We start from the raw sequence: 21004 nt of genomic DNA, 5'->3' as shown, positions 1-21004 counted from the left end.
GAGCTGGTGGCCGTCTCTCTCCCAGCCGTCTACACAGACAGATGGCCTGCCCTTGCCCACACCTTCTGCCCCGTGAACCTCTCCGAGAGCCCCAGTCCTGCTAATTAAAAAACACTCTACTCCACCTGAATTCGCTGGAATGGGGCGGCTCAGCAAAGTCTAACAGATTGATTGCCTCAGTCCAGGACTGGTTCTTATTAACTAAAGGGCAGGAGGCAATCTGGGGTCCCGGGTGGCAAGCAGGCTTACACTCTGGGCAGCGTCCCTGGCAGGCAGGGCAGCCGCCCACAAAGCCCTCCCAAGTTCCCCTGGCTCCGACTAAAGACAATTATCCAGCCCTGCCAACTGTCCCTCAGCTGAGAGTCACAGTTAACCACAGGCCCGGCCCAGCCAGGCCCCAGGCCACCCGACCAATAGGACCTAACACGCAGCGGTGCCCTGCCCTGCAGGCAGCTGAGACCCAGCGTGAGCGTGGCTCCAGAGCAGGTCCTTACCCGCGGGGAGCCCTGTCCCCGCCCCCACGCCCTCCTCAGGGGAGCAGCCAGGGAAGAACAGCTAATATTCCCTACACACCTACTGTGTGGCAGCAGGCACCGTGCCAACGGCTGGGTTTCTGTATCTCATTTAATTCTCAGAACAAGATTATGAAGCAGGCATTTGAACTATCCCAAGGTCAATTTTCTTGTCGAGGTCACACAGCTGCTACTGAATCCAGGACTTAAACCCAGGTCTTGTTGAGCCCTAACAGGTTTCTGCCCTCCCTTCCACCCGGGCTCTTGTTCTGGGCTGGACAGTCATCCTAGGGTCACACAGCTGTGCCCACACTTCCCATGTCAAACCTGAGGGCACTGACAGGAATTCGTGTGCCATCTGCCCCCCACTGCTCAGACCATAGCTCTGGCCTGGTGAGAGCTCACACCTCCACCCAGCAGATGAGGTGCCCACCGCCTCCAGGGCACTCTGGAGCCAGGAGAAGGCTCAGCAGAGGCTGCGGGCTGGCAGACCAGCCCACTGCAGACTGGGCCCTCAGTTTTGCTACAAAGGAAGATTCCAGAAGTCAGGAAATCCAGGTCCAGTCTTCACTTCCCTAAGCTGTGGGACTTGGGGCATAGACCACTGGTGTCCTCCTATACCTGACCTCTCCTCTTCTTCCTAGGCACACAGCTAGACACTTGCCAGTTCAGTGTGGCTTCGGATTCCTGGCCAATGAATGTGAATACAAGTGGTGTGCAGGCCATGCAGGCCTCACTCTCTTACCCAACCACCAGCTGACTAGAGCCAATTCCAAAAACCTATAGGAGTTTGGAGCCACAAGATGGAAGGAGCCACAAGATGGAAGGAGCCTGGGTCCCTGAAAGACTGTGTGGAGCAGAGCATTACAACCCACTAACAACTGTGACATGAGCAAGAAACAAAACATTTATTTTTCAAAGCCACCCAAGTTTAGGGGGTATTGCTATAGTGGTTAGTCTATTCTGACTCTGACCTTATGCCATGGTCCTCACGCTTGAGCATCATTAAACACAGAGTGCGGGCTGCATCCCAGAATTTCTGACTCCATAGACCTGGAGTGGGGCCACAGAATTTGCATGTTTAATAAGTTCCCAGGCTGCTGGTCTAGAGACCACACTTTGAGAACCACTACCCTCCTGCCTAAGCTGCAGGGCTGGGCTTATTATCTCCATTTCACGAGGAAACAGTGCCAGTTCCTGGCTTTCATTTGCACTGCGCTGCCTTCACACTGTGCTATGCCAGTGTGTGCCCCGCACCTGCCACTTTCTTGCTCACAGTGTCCTGTGAGTTACTGTCATCAGAGGGAGGGACAACATTCCTCGGAGTGGAAACCGTGGGCTGTAAACCCAGCTCTGCCACTCGGCGGCTGTCCTGGCAAGGCAAGTTGTGTTCCGATCCTGGGCAAGTGCAGTCTGTACTCAGGTAAAATGGAGAAAACAGGGTTACTTCTCTCCTCTCACACATACCCCACCAGCCAGCAGTGCTGGGCCCAAGGAGCTTTTAATGAGGATACAGGACTGTCACACTTTAGTAGCAGCTACTTGGGATCGAAGAAGAGAACTCTGGTCCTAGATGCCCCTGTTTCAGCCTGGCACACGAGAGCCACAGAGGGCACTCGCCCATACTGCTGCAAGGCCAGTAGCTGGGGCAGCCTTGGGGAGGAAGGAAGTGGGCGGGGTAGAAAAAAAAAAGACCACAATCACAAAATGTAAATGCATACCTTGGCCAGGTGTAAGAATTGTGTTTCAGGGAGGAAGGAGGGGAGAGTTCATCAACCAGAGGCTGGGCACCCCACAGCCCAGCTTCTTAGAACCTCCATACAGGTTCTTTCACATGGGAATGCCACCAAGTCCCCACTCCCCGCAGCTCCCCAGAATCGCTTAGAGAGCCACAGAAGGGAGGTAAGCTCACTTCAAAATACAGTTATGCCTGAAAAGAGATTCGAATGCACACGCTGCGAACAAGAGGAGCCCTGGGAATTGCTCAGAAGGAAAACCGCGACAGTTGTGCCAGGAGTGAACGTCAGGATTAATCTCTTGGTTAGGCGAAAGGTTTAACTTTTAGAACCAGTGACTTAGTGTTGTTGATGATGGAGTTGACTTCATCCTCGGAGCCCAGATGATACTCACACTCCTGGATTTGGCCGAGATGGGGAAGACGGAAAGGGCAGGTTGGGGTATGGGTGACATTTGGGGTTGGGAAGAGAAGACGGATCCAGGGACTGAGTGTCTACAGGAGTGGGCAGGGGCCGTCTAAAGCAGCTTTGCTGCCACCGGGCTCTCTGGGCAGCAGGCAGCCTGAGTCACTCACCCACTCATTACTGAGAGGGCAGCCAGTGCCCCCAGGACGCCTCCCACAGTGGCCCCGACCTAGGGCACTAGCCCCCAGGCTCCACTTGGTTTTGCAGTGAGAGACTGGCAACTCTGGATTCGCTGCCTGGGTCCTTTTGAAAAGTGAGCTCTGCCAGGTGGCAGGAGACTGTGGTGTGTCTGGTGGAAAACTGCACTGTTTAGAGCACACCCTTCCACTTACCTGATTCTGACTCTATACCTTCACTGCCCTCATCTACAAGTCTCTAAGTCAGGAGTGGGGAACGTCTGGCCGGTGGGCCATATACAGCACCCGAAATCATTTGGTCTGGCCCTGCCAAGGCATTAGGGGTGAGTTCATTAAATGTTTGGCCAAATATAGCAGGCTAATTTTTAAGTTGATAATTTTGTATGGCCCGTAAATGATGTTAGAAATATCCAAATGGCCCCTGGCAGAAAAAAGGTTCCCCACCCCTGCTCTAAGTTATAGAGTTCATGCAAAATACTTCTTGTCTATGGACACACACATAGTATGTCCCAATGAGACTCAATTGCCCCTCCCCCCTCCCCAAAAAAAGGCAGTCGCAACCTTCCTTTACTCCACATAGGCTCACTGTGAGTCCTCCTCTAAGGTTAATCCTGCCAGCTCCCTCATTTAGTTATTGGGCTAAATGAACTATTTGACATGTGCATACGTAATATTTATACGAGCGATGCCTCTTTTTTGGAAAATTACCTCTGACAGAGGGCACAGGAAGGACTACTGACTCAGAGAAGAGAAGACCTGCCGTGGCCCCTGCAGAGCAGCCGCTCCCAGCCCCACCCATGAAACAGGAGGGTCAGGGGCCACCACTTCTCCCCATGTTGGACCACAGCTGTGTGGATCTTAAAAAGCAGAAAAGAAAAAAGAGAGAGAGAAAACTGAAAGAAAATACAACACTCCCCCCACCAACACTGCAGGTGAAAGGTAGCTTGTGCCCGAAGGAGCCACAAACAGGGCAGCAACCCTGGGCTCCTGCCAAGGCCCAGGGAGAAGAGGGCTGGGCTGGGCAGGACAGGCCACCATGGGGAGACGCTGGGCTCACGCTGCCTTAGAACAGAGCCTGGATGGAGACTGTTTACTTGGGTGACTTCCAGCACGTTTTAGGCATAAAGATTTTTTCCAGGAAGGTGGAGGGAGGCGCGGGCAAGCACTGCCGGGCCTATGAGCTGGTGTGTGTGTGTGTGTGTGTGTGTGTCACACACACACACACACACACACGTCCTGCCATTTCAGAGCATGTGCAGTGCCTGCTTCCAGGTCTTTTTCTCTTTCCCATTCAAAGCTACTCTAACTGAACCCCTTTCTCCTACCAACCACCCCTCCTGCCCCCAAGGCAGGCTGTGGCCCCCCGCTGGCTGGCTCCCTTGTCTGGCCTCTGCAGATGCCCAGGGCCCCTGGGCAGGTGAGGGCCTTGCTCCCTCTGAAGGCTCCAGGGTCAACTTCCTGTTGTGTTGGTTTCCTGCAGGATCCACTCCAGGCAAGAAGCAACCCTTCTCCCACCTCCCACGTGGGAAAGCAAACATCTTGAGGACCAGATGCCTGTGGAGGCTCCCGCAGACCTCAAAGCCTTGTTCCTGCAAGGACAGGGAAGGGATTGTTTATTTCAGCCTGGCTGGGAGCCCAGCTGTGTCACATGGAACCCAGGTGCCCAGCCCGGAGGGGGAGTGCGGGGGGCGGGGAGGGGGAGCGGTATCTACTGATAAAGCCTCTTCAACAGTGGTATCGGCAATAACACTGGGATGTGCACTAAACAATCTGGTCCTGTGTTAAACGCTTTACCCACCTCATCTCATTTAATCCTTGGAACAACCCCATGCGGGGTATCATTACCCGTTTTATGAAAACGGCTCAAAGAGGTGAAATACCTTGCCGAAGGCCACAGGGCTGGTGAGTAAGGTGACCAATTGGCACCGCCTTTCAGTTACCAAGCTCTGTCATTCACACTCACTGACACTCCTGGAGCCCTTGTGAAGTCAAGAGAATGCTCTCCATTTACCAGGAAGAAACTGAAGCACGAAAGCGTTTGGAGGCTCTGTTAGGGCCCCAGCTCCCCCCAGCAGAGGCCCTAACCCAAAGGATGCACCTGGAGCCGGAGCAAATGGAAGGTCCTCCATGGCCTCACCCGTCTCCCCTGGGAGGCACGCCCAGCGCCGGGGCCTCCCGCTCCCTTCCCCTCACCAGGGTCTCCCTTCCCCTCACCAGGCTCTCCCTTCCCCTCACCGGGGTCTCCATTCCCCTCACCTGGGTCTCCCTTCCCCTCACCTGGGTCTCCCTTCCCCTCACCGGGGTCTCCCTTCCCCTCACCTGGGTCTCCCTTCCCACTCACCTGGGTCTCCCTTCCCACTCACCGGGGTCTCCCTTCCCCTCACCTGGGTCTCCCTGACGTGTACCATGCACCTGGCTCTCCGGGGAAGTGGCCACGCAGGCAGACGGTGCCCACCTTCCCCAAGAGCAGGAGCAACCGGCCAGGGGCAGGCAAGGAGCTGTCTGGACTCCAAAGGCCCATCGCAGGGCACTAGGGCATCAGTGCCATGAGGCTTCTCGAGGACACAGGCGCCACACCCTAGAGCTACAGCCTGGCTAGGAGGTAGGTGCCAGGCTTGTGTCTGCTCAGGCTCTGCAGCTCACTCCCTTTACAACCTCAGGGCTGCACTGCACTTGAGCCGTGTCCTCACTACACAGAGGATGCATCTACATCACTGTGCTCGTGACCAGCCATCTCCCAAGGCAAAGGCAGAGAGTTCGGGCGCCCTGGCCGTCTGGCTCAGCCTCCCTGTGGAGTCTGTGCTGCTGTAGGTCACGGGAGGTTGGGGGCGGGGGGGTTTAAAGAGGCCTCACCCCCTCCCAACCACCCTCTAGGCCCAGAATTAGCCTGTATATCAAAGATGCTCAGGGCAACCTCACCACAGACCAACTATGGCCCAGCCCTGAGTACCCATTCATTATAATATAAGCCCACCTTCTAGGAGAACTCCTTTAAAAACATGTTTTCCTGCCCTGGCCAGTGTTCTCAGTGGTTAGAGCGCCAGCCTGCACACAGAAGGGTGGCAGATTCAATTCCCAGTCAAGGGCACTTACCGGTCAGGCGTGTGCAGGAAGCAACCAATAGATATGTCTCTCTCACACTGATATCTCTCTCTCTCTCTCTCTCTCTCTCTCTCTCTCTCTCTCCCCCCCTCCCTCCTTCCCTCCCTCCCTCCTCCCCTCTCTCCCTCCCTTCCACTCTAAGAGAAAAAAAAAAGATCAATGGGAAAAATATCCTCGATGAGGATTAACAAAATAATAATGTTTTTCTTACAAACCCTCCTAAAAAGTAATTCCAATAGTAAAATACTATTGGGTTTCGTGGTGGTTCTTTTTCCTATTTTTATTGATTTCAGAGAGGAAAGGAGAGGGAAAAAGAGATAGAAACATAAATGATGAGAGAATCACCGATCGGCTGCCTCCTGCACACCCCCAACCAGGGATCGAGACTGCAACCCGTGCATGTGCCCTGACCAGGAATCAAACGAGTGACCTCCTAATTCATAGATGGACGCTCAACCCCTGAGCCACACTGGCTGGGCCTATAGGGTTTTTATAACTGCTGGAAAGAGCAAAACACCGCACCGACTAAAACATCCACCCATCGAAGCAGAACAGGAGCTGGCGGCCTCCTGGCGCCCGCCCCTGCCACCTGGCTCAATGGGCGGATACGCACGGGGTCGCACCACAAGCCCCCCCACAGGCCCGAGGCTGTCCGTGGAGGGCTCCCCTCTGCCCAGGGCGATGGGGACACCGTGGAAGGCACAGCAGATGGGAAACCAGATCCTGCTGGCGTCACCGAGCCACTCAGATCAAACCAAGCCCGAAACTCACCCCACCTCTGGACTTTCCAGTTTCAGGAGCCAAAACCCTCCTCTCATTGTTCAGACCATCTGAACCGGGTTCTGTTACCTGGGCTGTAAACGCTCCCTACTGGCACAGGGCCGGGCGTCACTCGTGCGTGCGGTCAGTCCTGCGAGGCAGCGTGACCGCGGGCTGCCCCCTGGACGGGCTGCACCCGCGGGGGCGCTCTGAGCCGTAGAACATTCTGTAAACAGCTATGAGGACAGGAGTGGGTGGGGACCCAGGGCAGCTGGGTCGGGGGGTGACCAAAGGGCTGCCTAGGCCCTTTGCAGATAGAACCCGTGTTTGTTGGGGACCCCCACATGTGTACCCCTTATTCTAGGCTTCTTTTCTGTTCTCATCCATCTACTCAGAGTCCGACAAGGTGGCTAAAAATGGCCTCAATGCTGAATAAACTAACTGGAAAACAAACCCAGCCCTAGCCTTGCCCGAGAATGGGGCTGTGGTCTGTAAGGGGTCTATTCCTCAGGTCTACCTGAATAAACGGGACCACGGAGCCGGCCAGGAGCTGCTGGTGCCACACACCAACAGGGAAGGTCTGGGGCCTCCACTTCCCCAGGCAGGCTGGCTCCGAGGTGCCTGGTGAGGTGGGCACGCCAGTGACCCCGCCAGAGAGAGGCCAGCAGGCACAGAGTCCACCTCCGTGCCCCAGCCAGGTAGCCTGGCTCATCCTGCCTGGGGCAGGACAGAGTGACCTAAACCAGCATTTCCTCTAGCCTCCAAAGTCAATTCTTCCACTGGGCTTCTCGCAGGCAGAGCTAACCACCAGCTGCCGGTGCCAGCGGTAACCTCCACGGAGGACAGCGGCCTTAAACCACCCGGTAAAACGCGTTTCAGGGTGCGCCAACCATGGGGGCTTTTACCCCCGCCCTCCTGTCGTGTCCCGCCACACCCTGCCCCACCGGGTGCCCTGGCAGCTGCGGATCCTGCCTATGCCATGTGATGTGACCCAAACAAGAACCACCAGAACCACAGCATTATTATAAAGATATATTCCATAAAAGAGCTTGGCAGTCAAAGAAAGCATCACACGTCCCAAACGCATTCTTCTTCCCCTAGTCTACAGGAAAAATTGTAAAAAAAAAAAAAAAAGGGAAAACATTATAACAGTATCATCAACAAACACCCACCAGCTACGCCACAGCAGCACGCGCGCCCGGCCAGGCGGTGGAGGCGGCACTCAGTCACTGCACAAGGACAGAACCGGTACCCGACCCAGAGGAGCAGGAGCCCGAGTCGCAGCTGCCCGCCGTCCCTAGGGCTCTGCACACACAACGACTTCATATCCAAGAGCAGGCCCAGAGCAGCCCTGACAGGAGGGGCGGGCAGGGTGGCCACAGGTATCCCGGTTGGGGAGAAAGGAGTCACCTCAAAAATTAGCATCAGAATGTCCCGAGCCTCTCCCCAGCTGCAGCCGGGGTGGGCACCGAGGCCTGGCCCGAGCTCTCTGCAGGAAGCGGCCTCAGCGTGTGGCCTGAGGAGCCGGGCGAAGCTCCCTGACCTCGCAGTGGAAGAGTCATATTCAAGTTCCAGGTGACAGTTTCAGTAGCACCAAGACCAGAAGACAGTGCGGCCGAGCGAGCGGGGAGGGCAGTGGGTGCGGCTGGGTGCACCTGGGTCGTGGGGATGGAGAGGAGCAGCTGGCGGGACGGGGCTGGTTCTGGAGACACTCATAGGAACTAGAAGGGATGGCTTCAGTCCCAGACACAGTAAGGCTGCTCGGAGGAGAAGGCCGGAGGAATACAGATGGAGTGAGAACATTCTTGCCCCTATAAATAAACTATTTACACGCTTTAAGAAAAGAAGAGCGCAGTCTCAGAGAAGAGCCCCGTCTCAGTCCCTCGTGCCTCCAGGGCGTAAGCCTCCAGGTCGGGTACCAGTTCTGTCCTTGTGATGCAGAGGAGACTGGAGCAGCACTCGGCCGGCCGGCCGGGAGGGAGGGAGGGCAGCAGGCCAGGCTCACCGCACGCTCAGGCTTCCTGCGCTTGGACACGGCTGAGGGTCCTGCAGACCCGCCCGCCTCCGAGGTGCACCTGTCACCCCATCCCGTTACAGGCAGCACCCTCTGCTGCGGGGAGAAGCCCTATCCATGCATGCTGGTCCCCTAACCAAGTCCCACTCACAGAGGACACGGCTGCCCGCCAGGCCAGCACCGATGTCGCGAGTGGTGAGGGGCCAGGGCGCCTGCAGACACTGGGCTCCAGGAGGCCCGGTCAACCCTCCTGGTAGCCACAGGAGCCGGTCCCTCGGTCGCCACCCCCACGTAAAGACTATTCTGTCTCTGGGCCGACCCCCGCAGGGAGCCCGGTCACAAGTTCCTTCTGTGCAGAGGGTGAAGACGAGGCCCTCGGTCTTCAGCACCAGCAAGCAGGGTCAGAGGTCACGCCACGCTGATGCTGAAGACGGTGCTGGCTCTGGCGGGGCGGCCACTTCGCTCCCTCTGGACGTGAAGTGGACATGAAGGGCTCTGGCCTCCACGTGGCTCAGCTCTGCTCGCTCCCCGCTGCTCCTCAGAAGTGGTGGCCGGCCTTCACGGCCTCGATGTCTGAGATCAGAGTCTTCGCCAGGAAGATGCCGAATATCTGAAACCAAGGCCAGCAGAGGCAGCAGCGTCAGCGCGGGACCAAGGGGGTGTGGGCCCCGTGGGCAGGGCGAGGCGGGTGCCGCAACCACTGCCACTCCTGCCCAGGCACCGAGGACGCAGCAGGAGTAACCGTGGGGCATGTGGCAAAGCAAGACCAGCCCACCAGTGAAGTGAGCCCTGGGCCCGTGTGGCTGCACCCCAGGACCCTGAAGGGGCAACCAGCAGGCACCATAGAGGCAAAGGGACACACCTGTGCCCGGGGCTAAACAAAGATAAAACAGGCTCCCCCTGACTGGTTCCGATTCCCAGATAATACCTCCCGAACGTTTCCGTAAACCCGAGTTCCCCAGAAAGCCCAGGCAGCCCTGATCCGACTGTGGGTCTCTGAGGCTGACCTCGGGGCCGGATAGACAGGTGGGAAGACTGACGTTTTTCCACCGAATGTGACCCTGGTCACCTTAGAAGTTCTATTTTTTATCCTCCCCTTTAAAGTCTTGTGGTTTGTATTTGATGAGCCGGTCCCTCTGTACTGATTCCTTTGCCCACTTTTCAAGTAAATTTTTTCTTTCCTTTTCTGGATGCTTGTCTCCCAGCCTTCCGCTGAGATCACTCACCTCGCTGCTGAGGGAGGGAGGAGTGTGTGGGAGGCGGCTGGCGGCCCCAGGCCCCTCAGTCACCCGCCTCAAGGCCAGGCCAGAGCCAAACGCTTTCTAAAAGGTTTTCAGAGAGGAAAGGCGGTTTGGTTCAGTGGATAGAGCGTCGGCCTGCAGACTCAAGGGTTCCAGGTTCGATTCCAGTCAAGGGTATGTACCTTGGTTGCGGGCACATCCCCATGTAGGGGGTGTGCAGGAGACAGCTGATTGATGCATCTCTCTCATCGATGTTTCTCTCTATCCCTCTCCCTTCCTCTCTGTAAAAAATCAATAAAATATATTTTTTTAAAAGGTGCGTTTCCGCACCTAACAGCAGCGGCAGCCCCAGAGGCTGGTCCTAGAGGCTGCTGGGGCTGCGGCAGCTCGCCCGAGCTCTGGGCACGCCGGGGAAAACCGCTTTCTCTGACTCCCTGAATTCTTGACTTTCTGCTGCCAGTTCTCCCATCAGACCCTCGCCAGCCTGCTCACCCCACTCTCACTGCCCCCTGGTCACCACCACCTTCCCACCTGTGGAATCTGGGTCAACGGAACAGGTGCAGCCGTGAGGGACAGCGGGACAGACCTGGAGCAGGGAGATGGCGATGAAGACGCCAGCCACGATGTAGATATTCCGCGGCAGCCAGCCCTCCAGCGCTGGGATGCAGCCTTTCGTGAAGATGAACTCGTCCCACTTGCTCTTCAGCTGCAGGAAGATAGCACAGTCCCCTGAGCCCAGGACCTGGACGTCCCCACCCTGCACAGGGCCCCCCGGGGAGCAGGCAGCGGTGCCCAGGGCAGACAGAACCCCAGGAGGAATGTGAACTTGGGCAGTGTGTGTCAATAACCTGCCCAGCCAATGCCATGACCTTTAACCCCTTCCTTTGGGCTTCCACAGAGTTAAAGACCAACCTGTGCAGCCCCCCACAGCCCACGCCTGAGAAAGGGGTGGGGCTTACATGCTTGGAGAGGAAGCTGTGTCTTTAGAGAGCAACTGGGAGAAGGGGGTTCAGGGGCTTCCGAGTCAGAGGAGTTGGCTAGAGAAGGGACAGTGGCTTCTCCGAGGGTGGCCCTCAGTCCCAGTCAAGTGGCTCCAGAAGCTGGAGCCCGCAGGGACAGGCACAGCCCTGGAGTCCATCTTAAAACCAAGGTTGTCCCCGATTCTGACTGTGCTGGTCCCAGGCCCTAGTGGAGGCTCTACAAGCACACAGGGATCTCAGCAGAGCATGCACACCCTGCCCCTACCTGTCCCCACTCGCCCTCCCTCACCCCGCACCCCCTCCTCTTGCAGCAAGCAGCCCTGCCCTCACCCATCAGCCTCCACTGTGGCAACACTGATGGAACATTCACTCATTTTAGTGGTGTCAGGGGCCGAACTGTGTCCCCCTACAGTTCATGTTTAAAGTCCTAACTCTCAGAATGTGACTGTAGTTGGAGAGGGTGTGTAAAGAGGCGGATCTACTAAAATGAAGTCACTGGAGAGGGTCCTAATCCAAAACGGTTGTGTCCCGAAGAAGCGGACTTCAGGACACCAAGACACAGAGGGAAGACCAGGTGAGGACTCGGGGAGGAGCAGACGGCCTCAGAAGACACAGCCCTTGGTCTTGGACCTCTAACCGCCACGGCCGAGAAAATCAATGTGCTGTGGAAGCCACAGAGCCTGCGGTGCTGTGTTCTGGCAGCCCGAGCACCTAACTCCAGTGGCACCTAACGCCACTGAATTCCTAACTGGAAGCTGCTGTCGGTACGGGCCCGTCTCTGTGAAGGGGAGGTCAGTGCAGAAGGGTTCAGGCTCTCGAACCGGGGTGCGCGCCCCAGTACCCATGGCCAACAGGGCCGCCACTCCCGTCACCAAAGGCCACTGCAGCAAGGGCTGGCGTGGGACTCACTTCCTTACGGCCAGGCACACACGCCCTGTGGCCTGCAGAAAGCCCCGAGGACTGACACGCCTCCAGCTCCTGCAGCTGCATCCTGAACCCCTCAATAACAGACACCCTGGGGCCCCAAGAAATCTCTTTTGAAATGTAGTCTTTGTCCCCAAACTTTTGTTTGCTCTCTTTCCACTAATGTAGCAACTGCGAGGTTCTGTGACAACAGCTCACGGGGCTTGAAATCACAGCCACGCTGCTCGGGGAGCCCCACCGCCCCTCAGGGCGTGTGTGCCGGCCCCTGCGCCCCTCTCCCTGGTCCTCCCTCTCCAATTGCACCTGCTATGTCAGGAAGCTGCACCACGGGGAGCAAACCAGAAGGACGCACAGTTATCTGGGCTCTCACCTGAGTCCTGACATCATAGCCACACTGTGTGTTCAACACTTTTTGCTGCAAGAAAAGCAGAAAACATTGGTCATTCTTGTTCCCTTGAGAAGCTGGTGGTAGAGGCTCTGGAAGAGTCACAGCCAAACACAGCAAATCCCGTATACATCCCAGCATGGCTGCCGTCCTCCGACTCGGCTGCCGACCAGCCTCTCCTGCTGGGACGGGCGGGCCAACCTCCCGTGCGAAGGGCTAGACCAGTGCTGGCGAACCTATGACACACGTGTCAGAGGTGACATGCGAACTCATTTTTTTGGTTGATTTTTCTTTGTTAAATGGCACTTAAATATATAAAATAAATATCAAAAATATGAGTCTTTGTTTTACTATGGTTGCAAATATCAAAAAATTTCTATATGTGACATGGCACCAGAGTTAAGTTAGGGTTTTTCAAAATGCTAACACGCCGAGCTCAAAAGGTTCGCCACAGTACGCACCCTGGCTCCTCTGTGGCAGCCGTGCAGCCGTGGCCACGTGGCACAAGAGCAGCCAGTGCCAACATAAAGGCGACGGGCGCCACTACAGCTCAATCGAACTTGGAGTATGGACATTGACATTACATTTTCACGTGTCACAGAATATTATCCTTTTTAAAATTTTCAACCATTTATAAGTGGCTGAATCATTCTTGGCTTGAAGGTCACACAAAAGCAGGCGGTAGGCCAGGCCTGCCCACCGGTCAGCTCGCCCCTCCCTGTGCTGGGAACCTGGCCCTTCAGCAGGGAGGATGCCCGGCGGCCAGCCCTGGAGCCGCACCAGGCCCGTGGCGACAACCACGTTCCGTGAAGGGCTCAGTCCCGCTCAGGCTCAGCCTGGCAGACACTCCCTGCTCCTTCCCAGGTTTCTGACACCCAAGGGCTGGGCTGTGGGCTGGGCATGGAAGCAGGTGAATAAGGAACAACAGAGCAGAATGCTCTGCCACCCAGGTGGCACGTACCCCCTGCGCCTGTGGGCTTTCTCTAAGAACTGAGCGTTCTCTCTGTAGAGGGAGAGGGAAGAGGGCGGACCTGGTTGGATACACTCAGAACATCGTGCCCAGGCACCCAGGTCAGAGCCTTCAGGGAGAACAATACTGGTTTTCTCCTGCTTCACCCAGAACCCTGGAGCCGGAGTGGGCGTGCAGGAAAGTTCCGGAATTTATCCGTGCACAGAGGGCGAGCCTGGCACTCGTCCATCTGCAGGGGAGCCGCAGCCCAGAGCACGCAGCCCACTCACCGCGGGGTCCGGCACGCAGCAGGAGAAGGGCACGCCACACTTCTCGCGGCTGTAGCTGGCACCGCTGCAGTTGAAGTAGACGTTGAGGTCCCAGTCTTCGGGGCTGTACGCCCCGCAGCACTGGTTCTGCAGCACAAAGACAAGGCCATGAGGGCTCCGGGCCGGGGCTGTGGCCGCCAGCACAGGGTCGGTCTCAGCAACGCAGGGCTAAGTGCGCCTCTACCTGTCACACCGAGGGCCAGCCCCTGGATGTCACCGGCGCAGAGATGCTGAGCGACAAGCCAGGCGGCCCTTTACGAAGGAAACTGCGGCCACACGCTGGATCCCACAGGCTGCCTCCATGTGCCCCGCCGTGGCCCAGCGCAGAGAGGCCCAGCTCCGGTGCCCCCTCCACCTCAAGCGTTCCCTCCCTTCCCACCTCGGCCCAGAGCAGGTGTCTCGCTGTCCTCGGAGGCGCCTCTGCACCCTGGTGTGGTCCTCTTCCTCCAAGGAACACCTCGTGGGCGGGATGTCCCCTCCCCAAGAAATTCCCACACTGGCCCCCCTACTCCCACAGGAAGAGCTACATCTGGGGTGAATGGGACACACCCCTGCCACCTCGCTATCTGGGGCAGCTACCAAGAGAACCCCGTCTGTCTGAAAGTGTAAAACCAACCCCGCGGGAAGCACCGTGCGGCGGCGCCGTCCAGGAGGAGCCCCGTCCCCACACCTGCCCGGCGCTGCAGCTCACACTGCTCGGCTTCCGGGTTCTTACTCATAAGGTAAAGCCCACCTTCCCACCCCCACGTCCGTGACTCCAGCTGCTCTAACGATCACGTGATATTCACCAGGAGGAGTTCCATGATTCACTGAAAACCTCAGGGACATTCTATTTTTAAAAGGAAAGGAAGACAATGGAGAAACGACCATGTTTCAGGCCAGTGGGGGAGGAGCCGCCAGCTCGCTCGAAAAGGAAGAGAGGGGAGCGGCGCTGGCGGGAGGCGCGGTGAGGGGCTTCGGGAAGTGGCTGGGATGATCCTGTCGAGGCAGCCATGGCAGCAGCTGCCCTTCGGGCTTCGCTTGCTGCCCAAGGACAAGAAGAAGATGCGGGAAAGTCGGCCAGGAAACAAAGGCCCAGTGAGCTACGCTGGGGCGAGGCCAAGAGGAAGACGTGGTCCAAAGGCAAAGTCCGGGACAATTAATATCCCAGTTTGTCTGACAGAGCAACACGGGACAGACTCTGCAAGGAAGCTCCCAACTCCCAGCGTGTGCCCCGGCCGCTGTCTCTGCGATGGAGAACGCGGCTCCTTGGCCAGGGCAGCCCTGCGGGAGCTCCTAGTTCAGGACTCTGAACTCGGTTCCAAGCACAGAGCTCAGTCATTTACACCAGAAACGCCAGGGTGGGGAGGCCCCGCTGCTGGTGAAGATGCAGGAACAACAGGTCCCACAGCTGTACATTTTTATCAAAACTTTTTATAAGTGGCTGAATCATTGGGCCTGAGGAGCCCGAGAGAAGGTTCCAGGCGCCCTGGCTGGGGCTCCCTGACCTCGCAGTGGAAGAGGAAGACGGGGTACGTGCCCCAATACCCATGGCCAAACAATTTCTTTGTTTAAATAAAAACAAAGAAAGAAAGAAAAGAAAGTGGCCGGGGCAAGGTGACTTCCACAGACTAACACAGGTCACCCACCCTGCACAACACAGGAAGGCTCTCTGGTCATGTGACCGGGGGTTTGGCGATATCCCAAGATCCGTAAAATAAGGGTAAACAAGTTTAGGTAAATACTAAGAGCAGATCATAGTTATTTTTAATACTTCCTAACTCGTTTTCTTCCCAGAACTAATGTGTTCCATACAAAATGTGCCTGAGAAGTAGGTTTTCTGGCAGAGCACAGAGCACGCGGGAGCCCCGCACAGGCCGGAGAGGCGGGGAGTGGTCCCCCGTCCCAGCCTCCAGGTGCACAGCCCGGGGCACAGAGGCCAGCGGGGGAAAGGCCGGCCTGGGGCGGCTGAGGCAACCCCGGGACCTGTTCCAGGTCGCATTCCTCTCCATCGGAGGCAGCCTCCTCCAGGCAGCTCTGCCTCTCAAACAGGAAGGGGACGGATGGGAACAGCCTGACAGTGAGTCACCTGTCTGGGGAGGAGAAGCCCTGGCCCTTGGTACCCACAGTGCCCAGGGGACTGCAGCCACCTGCGTGGCCAGGGATCGAGAGGTCTGGGTTCCTGGGGGAGGGTGGCCACGGGGACAGCTGGACTTGCCTGCCCAAACCAGAGGGGAGAGGGCACACGAAGAGCCAGCCTGGACTGCCCGGCAACCATGAGCAGGCAGAGCTGAGCGGACCGGCGGTGAGGCGGCCCTCCAGGCCCCGCCCCAGGCTCCCCCAGCCGGGCTCCCGAGCAGCACACAGACGCATGCCCGGAAAGCACGGCCCTCAGGGCGCCGCGGCGGACTTACGGCTTTCTGAAGGGAGTCGATGAGGTTCTGCAGGTCAATGTCGTCCCGGTAGGATTTGATGTTGCTCTCGAAGAACTCGCGGAACCGGTCCCTCACCCAGTCCTGGAACAAGAAGGCCAGCACGGCCACGGCCAGCTCGAGGAAGAAGATGAGCACGATGGTGCCGCAGAACTGGGGACCAGACGAGAGCGGGAGTCACCACCCTGCACCTGGGCCGGACCCACCCGCCTGCCCAGAGACCCTCATCACTAGCTCATGCCTCCCCACACCACGGCACTGCTGGCTGGAGAGCTACGTGGGAGGAACTGTGAGAAAGCTCCGAGCCACTGTGTCAGCCATTTCCTCTGAAGGAAGCCGAGGCTCACACAGGCACACAGGTTGCCTGAGGGCACAGAACTCCACAGGACAGTGAGGTTCCTGGCAGGGCTCTGCGCCGCTCGGTTGGGGGGTAGATGACAGTCCACTGCACAAAGCCCCTGGCTACAGTGGTGGTGACATTCTGGAAGGGCCCACACAGCCGCAGGTCCACATGCCTCCCTCCCACCTGTTCATTGGCCTTACTGCAGCCTAGAACAGAGGGTACCACGCATGCATGCACTCACATACACACATGCACACAGGCCTCCCAAAATGGAATCTCCAGTCACACAGAAGCAAGACACAAAACATAATGCTTTTTAAAAAGAAAAAAAAAATTAGCCCTAGCCGGCTTGGCTCAGTGGGTAGAGCGTCAGCCTGCGGACTGAGGGGTTGTGGGTTTGATTCTGATCAAGGGCATATGCTTGGGTTGCAGGCTCGATCCCCAGTAGGGGACGTGCAGGAGGCAGCCAATCGATGATTCTCATCATTGATGTTTCTATCTCTCTCTCCCTCTACCTTCCTCTCTGAAATTAGGAGTCCTGACTGGTTTGGCTCAGTGGATAGAGCATTGGCCTGCGGACTCAAGGGTCCCAGGTTCGATTCCGGTCAAGGGCATGTACCTTGGTTGCGGGCACATCCCCAGTGGGGAGTGTGCAGGAGGCAGCTGATCGATGTTTCTCTCTCATCGATGTTTCTAACTCTCTATCCCTCTCCCTTCCTCTCTGTAAAAATCAATAAAATATATATTTTTTAAAAATTAGGAAAAACCACACAAATTTTGCCTTTACGTTAAGCTCAGGAAAAAGGAAGCTTGAACTAATGAATTCAACAAATAATATGTTGTAAAACACAACTCTGTCGTTTCCCCATCTGGTGCTATTTAACGGAATGCATTTCAAAATGAAAGAGTATCTAAATATAAAACTAAACTCTTGGGGACTTGTTCCGCCAGCACATGCAATACACCCTGGAGGAGGGAAGTGATTTCCCAACGTCCCTGATAACATCTCCTGATCTCAGCCAGGAAGGGCAAAGGTGAGCAGCAAACAAACAATTCCTTTAGAACTTGGGGAGGAAGATAAAAGGCAAGCGAGGGGAGGGCGTGGGCAGCAGACTCCGTCCCCTGGGAGCTGAGAACAGAGGGGCCAGCTTCTTTCTCCGGGGACGAGGAGCTTGCTCCGAGGATTGTTTCCTGAAATCTTACCATCTGGGGTGGCAGCGCACAAAGGGCCCAAGGAAGCTTGTAAGAGCTGCGACCAGGGCGCCCAGATAAGGAAAAAGTCTGCCCAGCAGAGCCCCCCACGCGTCCCCCACCCGCCCCTGGGGCCACTCACAAACTTGAGCAGGCAGATGTTCTCCCGCAGGGCCCCCACACAGCCAGCAAACCCCAGGGTGAACATGACCACGCCCACCATCAGCACCAGCACCACGGGGTCGATTCCATGCAGCCGGGTCACTTTGGTGAGGTCGGACAGCACCCCCTGAAAGAAGCAGAGAGCAGGGCAGGATCAGCCTCAAAGGGAGTGCCGGGCGTCGGGCGTGGAGGGCTGGGCTGTGTACAGACCTGAATGAGGACAGGCTCCTGCCTTGCAAGGCTCAATCATCTCATTAGCAAGCCAGGCGAGCGTGTGGCCCCTGCCTCCTGCCCTTAGAGGCCTCTCTGCCCAGCAGATCCCTGCCCACCTCAGCCCCCGGACCTTCACACGCAGCTTTCCTGGTCTCCATCTAGGCCTGGGGTGAGGGGAGCCCCGAGGGGCCCTGAGACCTGTGGTCAGGGCATCCGGTGCCGGAGCCTCGCCCTGGCCTCCAGACATCTGGCAACTGACTGCACTCAACTGACGGAGAACCCACTATCCTGAGAGGAAAGTGGCCTCGGTGTGAGCGCCCCGTGGAAACAAGGCCAGGAGGCAGCTGCCCATGAAACTTCATGGCAACGGTGGCACCAAACCTGCAGTGTCCAAATGGCAGCACCGGCCACGTGTGCTACTGAGCACCTGAATGTGGCCAGGGGAACTGAAGAAATGAATTTCAATGTGTATTTCATTATAACTAACTTAAATATAAATAGTCACATGTGATTACTGGCAACCAAAACGGACACAGCAATTCTATGGGATTCAAAGGAGGAAGGAGAAAACAGCAGCCAGACCAGGCCACCCAGGGGGAACTAGGCAGCTGGGTAACCAGGCCCTGCGGATTGAGCTGCTGCTATTCCAGAGGTGGCCACACGGTGGCGCTATGGGCTATGACTTGCACCTGCTTCCAGGTCACTAGGACAGAGGGACAGTGCACCTCAGCTCCTGCCCTTTAGGGGTTCACAGGCCACCCTGTAGGTGCCCAAACCCAAAGGCGGGCCTTATCCAGTTCCTAAGGCAAGAAAGCCTTCCCATCCTCCCACCTCCTCCTTCTGGAGGCTCCACTGAAGAAAGAGAGCCCTGGGTCCGAGGCTCAAGGTGAAACCTTAAGTTCCCACTGTTCCCGGCCTGGCCTGCTGGGCCTTGTTGAGCCCTCACCACCTCCCCAGTACCCACCCACCCACAGAGCAAAAGGCGCGCACTGCCTCTATTACCCTCCCCAGAGCTCCCACTGCCCTTTGTCCTGGATAGTAAGAGCCTGTCTCTCTCCTCACCTTCCTCCATGGGCTGGGCAAGGAGGTGCACAGGGCACAGGACCTGCCCCTGCCCACGGGGCCTATAACAGAGCCCTGCTCCCTGGTTCGGAGTCTTTCTGGGGCGAGGACAGAGCTTCAGGAATAAACACAGGGACCCTCCTGCTCCCAGAGGCACAGACCTGCCCCGGACACAGCTGCCAACCAGCCCAGGGCAACCTGGAGCTTCGGGAACGGGAAAGAGGGCTCCACACTCAGAGCTCAATACCCAGCAGCCCAGCCTGGCCCCCAGCGACCCTCTCGCGGTGAAGCAGTTTTCTAAGTTCACTAACTGTTTCCAAGAACTGGCTCAGGAAAGATGAATGACTGCAAATCACGACCTGGCACAGAAACGCCTGTCAGGGAGGAAGGGACCGTGAACGCTGAACCAACCTGGCTCTGGCTGTCTGATGCTCAGGGTCCTAGTGACAGCTACTTACCTTTTCGCTCCATGCCCACAGTCCGGCTCCGAGGAAGGCAACTCCAGCCAACTGAGTAGAGGAGGGAGCGGGAGGGAGAGAGAAAGAGAGAGAGAGAGAGAGAGTTAGGCTGGAAGCCAGCACCATGAACGTGCTTCTCAGAGAAGGATCCACACGGCCAGCAGGAGAGGGGCAATGGCTCAAGTTCATCCTGGCGGATCAGGGCCGGTGGCCCCTGGGCCCTGCAGATGACAGGGTCTGGACCCCGGAACAAGGAGCCAGCAAGGCTCTGGATGACCCGCACCTACCTTCCCTGAGCATTTAAACAAACTCCTTCAGCCCCCCAGCTCCACTCGCAGGCAGGGGCCCCCAGAACACACTGCCCTGCCAAGATGCCGGAGTCAGAGGCCGCAGGCCACGGCCACTGTCCCCATTCCACAAGCACCCCATCTCAGTGCGGTCTGTGTCTACGACACTGGCAGGCCACGGCCGCTGTCCCCATTCCACAAGCACCCCATCTCAGTGCGGTCTGTCTACGACACCGGCAGGCCACGGCCGCTGTCCCTATTCCACAAGCACCCCGTCTCAGTGCGGTCTGTGTCTACGACATCGCCCAATTGCCCCCATAGGCTCTGTGCAGTGGAGGCGCTGCACAGCCCGGCACTGCCCCACCCCGCCACCCGCCTCAGGCCTCAGGCCTGGACAGACCCAAGCAGCTGCGGAGCCTGCCCCCCACCACACCCCCAGGCAACACGTGTGCTTGGGATATGCCGGGTCCTTCGTTACTAAATTAAAATAGGCCTGAGCTAAGCGACGTGCCCACCCCAGAAAAGCAGCAGGCCCCATCCCTGACCTGCCACCCGCAGGAACCCACTGGGGTTAGGCTGCCTCAAGTGCACCCTCACCCCCGAAACACCACACAGATTCCTGAACTGGGAGGATTTTCCCACATGAAACACCTGGTCTGCAGATCATCAGCCTCCTGTTTCACTCCCTTACACCGCGCAGGCACTCGCTGCCATTTATCAGGTCCTCGTGGGAAAGAGCAGAGCCGGTGTCTCCATGGCTCTCACCTCTCCCACATGGATTCTCCAGCTTCAGGACGTCCCTGCCTATGCAGCCCACCGCCAGCCTGCGGACGGGAAGAGAAGAACCTGGAAAGCAAGCCCTGGGCATTCTTACCCTCTTCTGCAGCCAATTTCAGAAAACGTGGGCATGCCCACTATTCGGAGGGAACTTCTGAGGGCTGACTTCTCACTGCTGGTTCCCTCACAGCCTGTGGACCCCAAGTGAAGAAGCCCTGGGGGGGACTGATCCCTCTGTTTCACCAAGGGGAGCACAGGCCAAGCAGAATGCCAACCGGGGGGTTGGGGGCACAACCTCCTCCTCTCCCCAGTGTCCCAGGTGGTAAGCGAGCCTGAAGGTGAGCGGTCACTGCCCACTGGATCCTGGAGGCTTCCCTCCCACCACCCCCGAGTCCTGGCTGTCTCACTCCCTCTTCAAAGCTGGAAGTGGAGGCTTTCTTCTCGGCTCATCTGGGCTCCGAAGAGCTGGTCATTCCCTTCTCCACAGACCACTCAGCTTTGGGCACGAGGAACACATTCACAGCCGTCGTTGTCCACACACCCTGTCACCACTCCTCCCCCTCCTCC

General features: G+C 57.4%; 1 protein-coding gene and 1 long non-coding RNA gene across 3 annotated transcripts in view; one reads left to right on the top strand and one right to left on the bottom strand.

The window, feature by feature from the left end:
• Nucleotides 1-7730: 7730 nt before the first annotated feature.
• TSPAN14 (tetraspanin 14) overlaps nucleotides 7731-21004 on the bottom strand; it is a 27287-nt gene continuing 14013 nt past the window's right edge. The window contains exons 2-8 of one of the 2 annotated variants that reach the window (XM_014544213.1): nucleotides 19374-19424; nucleotides 17621-17767; nucleotides 15927-16097; nucleotides 13495-13620; nucleotides 12241-12285; nucleotides 10553-10672; nucleotides 7731-9335 (exon numbers count right to left, since the gene is read on the bottom strand). In XM_014544213.1, the coding sequence (XP_014399699.1) occupies nucleotides 9264-9335; nucleotides 10553-10672; nucleotides 12241-12285; nucleotides 13495-13620; nucleotides 15927-16097; nucleotides 17621-17767; nucleotides 19374-19424 (732 nt within the window). In that variant the 3' untranslated portion in view covers nucleotides 7731-9263. The remainder of the gene's footprint in view (nucleotides 9336-10552; nucleotides 10673-12240; nucleotides 12286-13494; nucleotides 13621-15926; nucleotides 16098-17620; nucleotides 17768-19373; nucleotides 19425-21004) is intronic. The other variant, XM_014544214.1, reaches the window with a different exon arrangement.
• Nucleotides 8132-21004, top strand: part of LOC106727064 — a 21741-nt gene continuing 8868 nt past the window's right edge. Inside the window, exon 1 of the long non-coding RNA XR_001363213.1 lies at nucleotides 8132-8220. This is a non-coding gene — a long non-coding RNA (uncharacterized LOC106727064). The remainder of the gene's footprint in view (nucleotides 8221-21004) is intronic.

Source organism: Myotis brandtii, unplaced genomic scaffold (genome assembly GCF_000412655.1).
Source record: "Myotis brandtii unplaced genomic scaffold, ASM41265v1 scaffold356, whole genome shotgun sequence".
Classification (NCBI taxonomy): domain Eukaryota; kingdom Metazoa; phylum Chordata; class Mammalia; order Chiroptera; family Vespertilionidae; genus Myotis; species Myotis brandtii.
Note: the sequence above shows the minus strand (reverse complement) of the source record. Positions and strands in the feature narration are given on the sequence as shown.